Source organism: Cariama cristata, unplaced genomic scaffold (assembly GCF_000690535.1).
Source record: "Cariama cristata isolate BGI_N322 unplaced genomic scaffold, ASM69053v1 scaffold18616, whole genome shotgun sequence".
In the NCBI taxonomy this organism is placed as follows: domain Eukaryota; kingdom Metazoa; phylum Chordata; class Aves; order Cariamiformes; family Cariamidae; genus Cariama; species Cariama cristata.
In genome coordinates, this window is record NW_009620579.1 from 10,129 (window position 1) to 18,437 (window position 8,309).

The 8,309-nt window shown below is 43.2% G+C and overlaps 1 protein-coding gene across 1 annotated transcript in view; it reads right to left on the minus strand.

Annotated features, from left to right (window-relative positions):
- Nucleotides 1-3,365: 3,365 nt before the first annotated feature.
- Nucleotides 3,366-8,309, minus strand: part of PPP1R36 (protein phosphatase 1, regulatory subunit 36) — a 13,691-nt gene continuing 8,747 nt past the window's right edge. The window contains 3 exon segments of the mRNA XM_009701665.1: nucleotides 3,366-3,557; nucleotides 3,639-3,698; nucleotides 4,992-5,031. Of these exon segments, the coding sequence (XP_009699967.1) occupies nucleotides 3,366-3,557; nucleotides 3,639-3,698; nucleotides 4,992-5,031 (292 nt within the window).

An 8,309-nucleotide genomic window follows, 5' to 3' on the forward strand; every position in this document is an offset into this window, starting at 1 on the left:
AAGCCTGACACACCCTATATGGAGCCTATGAGTGGCAGAACCGTAATCAAAAGCCAGTCAGGACACTAGGCCATGCTAGCAGCATTCAATTAAGGCTCTGAGCAAAGCAGCCCTAAGAGAAGAAAGTAAATGGGAACTCTATAAACTCTGTTGTACAGAAGCCCCCAGGCTCTTTTCACCTCTAAGAGGCATTTGAGTTTGTATTCTTTATGGTAACCCTAGCTCGGGCAAGTTATTCCAACATAGCTGGCATGTTCAGAACCCCTTTAAAAATAAAAATTCATGGAAATGGCCAACCTGCTGTGATTTCCTGATATGAAACTGCATGCAAAGCCTATGGGAAAAAAAGCCAGTACTCGTATGATACAAGTCTGAGCTCTGCCTGTCATTAACAAGGGTGGGTTTTTCAGGGTAAAATTCTCCTGGGCCAAATAACAGGAGACTGATAAATAAAGCTTGTCAACTGCCCTTTCTGACTCACTCTCTCCTGCTGGAAGGATGACTCACTGTCATGTGTGAAAGGCTGCCAGGTCTTGCTTACATGCTTAAACAAGCATGGGTTGTCTGTGTTAGACATACATTACCTCAGAAGAAGCAGGCACTTAGTGCTGAGAAGGCAGCTCTGGAAAGGACTCTGCTGACTAAAGGATCTGAACTTCAAGGTATTTCTCAATCCTTTCTGGAAAGTTCAAGCTTGTTGTTAGATTACCACAGAAAAATTAGACCCAAAGCCATGGCTGAGGGCTTGGCTGATGATCACAGTGTTTTAACCCAGGGCTCACTAGGACCATCAGATTTTACCCAGGTAACTCCTGCAGAGTGAGCCAGACAGCATGTTCCAGGTGCAGACAGAAGTAACTGAGACCATGCCTGGTCGAGAGCTGCCTTTTGTCCAAGGAAAACGGTGTGCCAAAAGCAGTCACTTTTTGCTCACTATTTCTTTCATGGTGAGAAAGTAGCCCCATGGGGCTGCTCCCCTTAAAGAGACTTTGAGGAACCTGCCTTGAATCTGGAGAGGGACAAACACAGCATGTTGAACATCGTCTCTCAGTCCAAGTAGCTCATTGACTGCTTTTGAGCAACACCGATAGCTGCTCAGTGCTTCCTCCTCTCTGCAGTGACATAGACCTTGTAGGTAAGTGACAGTGCACAAAAATCTTATTTTCACCCAGGAGCTTTGCTGCTGATGTGAGTGTGGCCTCCACCCTTTGGTCTTCTCCTGTCATCTCAGGCCCACCACAAGCCACGTGTGCAACTCTGTGAAATCTCTGCCCCAGGCACTGCAGGGACTGTTCACAAATCCCAGTTATTAGCACATATCACAGTCTACATTGCCCTGCAGGGCTGATGTGGCAAAGGACACCTTTCCCTCATACTCTTTCTAAGGCCCCATACAATGCCTGTTTGCTTCCCATGACAAAGCAAGACACTTTTGCAAGGACTAGTGTACTGGGATGTCAATCCACAGATCAGAGATGGCCCAGTGTCACAGCTAAAGGGACAAAGCTGTACCCATCCTTTAGTATACAGAGGTCTCCTAATGCAGGAACTGAAAGGTTTCTCCCAAGACCAAGAGAAGAAAGCTGTGCTGTAGCCTCCCTCAGCTCCAGGTATTAGCCAACATCTTGCTGCATCATTCTACAGGGAAACCATGCTGCTGCTGGGCAATGATACCACAACTGCCTCTTGCGTGTTCGGCCAAGTATGCGCCATCCAGGAGTCACCCATGCAGCTGGGGAAGACAGCTGCACATGCTTTGACCCAGCCAGGCTCTCAGAAAACCTGCAAGTAAAGCACCGTCTCAAGGTTCTCATCAACATTTTTCAGACCATATGAGCACTAACCTGCCTGCCCAAAATGAATGTATAACCTAGAAATGTTACTTTTGAATAAAGAGTGTACCATTCCACATCATGTATATGAGGAAGATATAGCAGTCTCACACACAGTTCTAAATATATCTTTACATTTCTTCTCCTTTGGGAGAGAATATGTGTTTTCCATCCCACAAAATTTCTAAGAGGTTATTTTTAAATACTTTTGCTCTGTATCAGAACAGATGTCTAATGAAAAGCTTGAGAGAGAAACTGCAGGCCAAAACAGCCTCATCCAATGGTAAAAGGACTCACCTGACAGATGGAAAACAAGCCTAGGCCACAATGCTACTTAGGCGTGAATATAACATGTGCCAGTCTAAGTGAAGAGACTAAATAATAGCTGTGAATCTGCAGTTCAAGTGCCTGTCTCAGTAAGGCAGGGCAGAGCCATCCCACATAAATGACCTAGTCCCTGGACTGTTGGTTACTCCAGAAGAAGTAAGTTTGTCATCATAATTATGCTGCAAAATTTCATCCTTTTCAAAACTGAACCATACATTGCAAGGGAAAATTGTATTATTTTATATCCAGGAAAGATATATTTTGCTGAAAAACTTCCAAACCAGTACTAACGTATCAAATTTATCCTCTTAACAATGATGAAAATATCACCTCTGTGGGTTTTTTCCACTCTTTAATCATCCGTTATCTTTTCATTGATTCTTATTGACCATGACAAAGTCAGGATTTAATCCTGAGTTTTCCTTCTGATGCTAATGATTAGCTCGTACAGATAGTCTTATAGGTAAAATGATATCGTTTCTTACCATGGATTTATTTTGTTTCAAGATACTGACATCCCAACTGCATATTTTCAGTTTGAACATCTAAGATCTGCTTTCCCAATCATGTAAAATCAATTATGAAAATAAATATATATATCATTAAAAAGATGAAATGAAGACTTGGTAGATATTTTAAATAACAGCATTTCTCTTTGCTATACTTATTTCACAATGAGTCATAAATTAGGCTAGCTGTATCTGAGAACAAAAAGAGAGGATGGAAATAAAAAAAGAAGTAAACACAATATATTAAAGATTCCAGAATAACTCCCTTCAAAAGCAAAATTTCAGCAACTTTTAGACTGTAGTAAGTAATTTCTTCTGGTTGCTTTAGAAAAAGAGGATTGACATTAAAATCAACAATCATATTAATCTGCAGGTGTCAAAGCACTTCCCAAATTAAGTCAGTAAAACAACCTTCTCAGAAATTGTGCAATGAAGGCATTAAGATGAAGGAGGAATTGTTGGTGACAGAACCAGGAATTACAGTCCAGATCTACAGTCACTCAGTCCAGGCCCCTGTGTGCTAAACTACCCCACTTCTGACAAATGAATTAAGCTTCTTAAGCTGCAATTTCAAAGTGATTTACTTAGCAATGTGAAACCATGCCACTCAACACAGATACCACTTCTGCTAGTTGCCCTGATTCAGTCACCTTCTGCCACTGCTCTTGAGAGCAGTGCTGTGACTACTAAGCCTGTTTCAGGGGCTTCTCAGAGGCGGCAGACTGAGGTAGTTTGTCAGGATGGAAAAAACACTCCTTATTCTTCCTTGTTCTTGTTCTTCTTCCTCCTCCTCCTCCTCCATTGTCCCATCAGGCATACTCATAAAAGATTTTAGCTCACTACAATGAGCTCCAGTGATGCCCACCCTGTTAGAAAACATCGTGTTAATCTGCTTGACACAAGGAAGCAAAGGAAAACAGAAGAAATGGGGATAGATTTGTAATGTTTCCTAGGTAAACCTGCAAGGAACTTGGAAGTGCTTCCATCTGAACACAAGCCAAGCCACATAGCTGCAGAAGTTGTAGAAGCCCTAGACTGAAAACACAGATCCCTTTTTCACTGGGAAAAGGCCCAGAGTCCCACTGCATCCCAGAGTGCAGGTTAGCATGACTCCACTAAAATGCCAGCAACCATTTGGCATCGAAGTTTACCACGCATACATCAGTGAAGATTTGAAAGGACTGGTTTTCTAAAGGTATGTAGACAGATGAGGCTAGAAAGAGAGTTAGCTCAGATGGATTTCGTCTTGCTCAACTCTGACCAATTTGGTTTAGTCTTGCTGCTAGAAACTAAGGAGATGATAACCTGAGATCACCACTCAGTTTCCCTCAATAATCAATGGAAAGAGACTGACGGGATGAGTCATTCTGTGGGGGTGCCTATCGCACACATCTATCTCAAGAGGCAACAATTCACCCTTTGGTTGAGCTTCTGTTTTCTGCAACGGCTGTCAAGGCAGCCGCAGGGCATGGTCTGACTGGACAGCTATTGTTTGGGCAGCTGCAGGTAGACAAGATGATCCCCACCCTAAATGATGGCATTATGATCACAGAAAATATTACTACTAAATATGAACTCATCGCCTCTCACCTCCGCATGTCTGCTTGCTGATTAAAAAAACAAAATATAGCCTTTCACTGCTATTTAACATTTGTGATCCCTGGCATAAGCTGAATCAATTCTGAATAAATCAGATCTCTACTAAGTCTGTTCTTGAAAAGATGGCATGGCTGGGACTGCTGTGTATCCTTGGAATTGAATCCACAGTTCCCCTTTTTCAAGGAAAGGCTTCCCAGTTTATGAAGTACAAAGTGTAATTTGGGTCCAGCTGTTTTGTATTAATTTGCTGAAGTCCTGCTACATACTGAGTCTCATAAATGGCTGAAGGAGCTCTATGTTGCAGGCTGGAAGAGCCTATTGGCATCTAGAAATGTCACCAAGGGCAATGGACAAAAGAAGGCTGTAAAATTTCTTACCTACAGAGATGAAACGATGAGGTCAATGACGAGAAGAAATCTATAGACCAGACTTCCCAGAGGGACCTCAGACTGTGGAGGGAACTGCCTGGGGTCTGAGAGCCACAGAGAGATGGAAACTCCCCGGCTGAGGGCTCCAAGGGGAAAAGGCTTGGGCTGAAGGGCAAAGAGATCGTATTTTACAGGGACATCTAGGCCCTAGAGGTAAAATGTTATTCTAGACCCTGCCCTACAAGTAAACTACTGGTGGAACCAAAACAGAAAAGAGCATTTGGATGTGCAAGGGAGGGACATGCTCTGGTCTGACACTCAGTCACACTCTCCATTTATCTTTGTGTCTTTCTTACCTCAAAGAAGCTCCAATCTTTCTGCAACGATGTTTTTCTCCTAAGGCAGTGAACAAGAGCACAAAATTAATAGCAGCAGTCATCCTTTCAGTTCTTTGAACAGAGCATTGAATATGACTTATGGGGCTATGCCAAGCTGGCATTTCACCAGGGCAATAAAGTTGTTGCTGGTTGAGCCTCATTACTAGCATGTGGAGATCCACTGTCCAAGAGAAAGACAGGACTTCTGCATTGCCTCAGAAGGAGAAAATGCAAAATATTGTATGGCTCAGTTAATTAAATCTGACAGAGAACAAAGCTGGATGTGATGAGCGGGCAAGGCTCCCCTGCTATGCTATCTAGGCTGAGCTCTCTGCATGGGCCTCTCAAAAGTGGTCAGCACTGATCTAACCCAGTTCCCACTGAAGTCAATAAAAAAACCTTCCTGACATCACTGGAAGAGCAACAAGCAGAGTTACCGAGGGCACAAAGCCAGGCCAATGCTGAGACAATAAACTTGAACACCAGGAAGGAGATGCCTGATGTATCTCCAAAAAGAAATGTAAAACATGCTCAAGAATGACAAAGGGCCTTTGTTAAAGAAGCAGCAATTTGCCCAGTGGAAGCCTGAGAGATGCTCTTGCCACTCATTTGAGCCTGGGGATCCTCACACAAAGCCAAATGACTGTCCATCATGGAAATGGCCATTAAAGCAGAGGGTGATGCAGACATTCCAGCAGCCACTCATTTCTCCTGGAGATGGCACAACTCACTCTCACGGAAATGAAAACAAATTTTCCCTGCTAGCCTACAGATCCCTACAGATCTGGCTTGGTCCTGCCAGATGTGCAGGAAAGCTTGTCTCTGCATCAATTCACCAACTCCCGACATCTCCCTTATCTTCCGGATAACATCAAGTGTTCCGCACATCTAGGGTATCCCCAGCTGCCATCACCCCAGAAACATCAATGCAGAGCAGACCATGAAGATAATGCCTTTCAGCCCTATAGCTCTGTTTACCATCTTCTGACTTTTATTTATTGATCAAGAAGACCATGTATCTCCCTACCTGGCTGCCACCAGCCATAATCCTGCTGATACTTCACGTATTATGCAAGGGAAAAGAAGCTTGACTCTGCAAGCATGGCATGGCCATTTGCCAAAGCAGAACTCCCAGAACAACTCTGATACTTTTGATTCCTCATGAATTCTGGTAAAGCACAGTATTCTGTCTTCGCAGTACCAGAGCAGAGCAACCTAAAGTGACTCCTGCTTCTTAAACCTAAATGTGAAACCCAGCTTCACCTTTTAATGCTATACAGGTCATGCAGTGTCTTAGAACTAGTCCCTAGTTTAGCAGAGAAACCTACACAGAGGCCAGCAACAGAAAATAAGACTCATAATTGGAGTCAAATAAGGCCAGGGGCCTCTACCCTTCTGTCTCTCAGTGCTTTCTTCCCTGACGTGAGGTATTAAGGTAACAGACCTGCTTGAAGTAAAGTTTCCTAAAATAAGTGTTGAACTAGGAGGCACCTCCCACGTCTAGGGCACAGTTGCTAATTACCTAGGAAAATACAGAAAGGGTCAGGAAAACATCAAGCTTGCAACAAGCTTCAGGACAGGACTTGTAAGAAACGTGAAAGAGTGAGCAAAGAGCATCATGCCTTCTAGTAACATAGTAATACTGATTTCTCAGAGTTGTGAGGGGGACGGGATGAGTTCATGCATAAAGGAGGAGGACAGCACAGCCAAGGGCAGACACTGCAGTAACCGTGGGGTCTGGATGCCAGATGATAGTGGCTTCAGACATCTACAAGAACTACCATTGTGCAGAGGGACACATAGGGAAAAAAGCTCCCTCCACTGCAGCTGTGACTCTAATTGCCCATGGATCAAGCCAGCTTCGAGGATCAGTAAGGGCTAGTTCAACTGCGTTTGCGCCATTGATGTATGCAGCTTTGGGAATACTCTGTATTTTTCCAATTATGACAAACGCCCATAAGGAAACTGGCACCACAAAGAGGTTGCACAATCCTCATCAACTTAAAAGGAGAAAGCCAGACACACCTATTCCTTCCTCAGCGTTGGAGGCACAAAAGGACTAATGCTAACATACGCAAATAACAGGTCTGGAGGAACTCTCTCAAACTCCAGTCTGGGATAGTATCAAGATAGGATTTTAATGCTGCATTTTAAAAATTATATAAACTGTTAAGATGTAGATGTTTTCCACCTAAGCCTCCCTTTTTAAAATTTCAGAGAAAACCTTTACCTGAAAAATCAATAATTTCATATGAACACATAGACATTTGGCAGATCTGGAAGGGAAAATGTTAAATCATTAACTAGATGAACTAGAGTGAACTAGAGTGAACTAAAGTGAAAAGCAAAAGCTTCAACACCATCATGAACCCACAGTTGGGTTATAAGAAAATATAGTAAAACTGCGGGTGGTACATTATCAATAGTTTCTCAGCTTTTTAATCTAAACTGTTTTCAGCTAAAAAAAAAAACCTCACCAAAAGTAACCTTCCTCACAGTTTCGATTTTGATGAAGGACCCTTCGCATCCGAAAACATGTGTGCTCAAAACATTCCTAACCATCTTTTATAATTAAGAGTGTTTATCAGTTCTGTCCTGTAGCTCTTGTATTTGGCAGTTCATATAATGGTCTGGGAGGATCCAGATATAACATTTAAGGCTAAACTGAGTCAGCCTGGAAAAGATTATATTTATATAATTGCAGTATGGTATGGGAAGTGCCCTATATTATAACACGCTCAGCATTAGCCTAACTCTGAAGTCGGCTGTACTCAGCTACTGCCATCCTGCTATGAGTAACTCAGTGAGGTCTCTTCTCATACAGCACCTGACATCACGAAGGCTTTAAGACACAACTCTTTTCTAGCCTTTGTGTTTTCACAGCCTGGACACCAACATCCCAACCCACTGCCAGCCTCTAACCCTCACTGTGATAGAAATATTAAAGAACACAGTTTCTTGTTTCAGCTCTCTGCTCTCACTCCCATGCTGGTGGTTTGTTACCACTAGAGCTCTTGCTTGCCTCCTGCATGTGAATGGGAATGTCCTGCACATTCCCATCCACCAGACAATACGAGTGAGTGAAGAGGCAGCAGAGCTAACTAGCTCGGTATACAAAAGGCTGTTTTATCCAGCTGCATCCAGTTCTTGGATACAAGTTACTTTCTGCAGTAAGTTCCTCCAACGGAGTCTCCTAAGGGCAGACATTACAGCCTCCCAACAGAAATAATGAAATACTGCCATGACCCTCGCTGTCGAACCAGCAAGAAGGTTAAGAGGATGCCTCTGCTCAGCAGG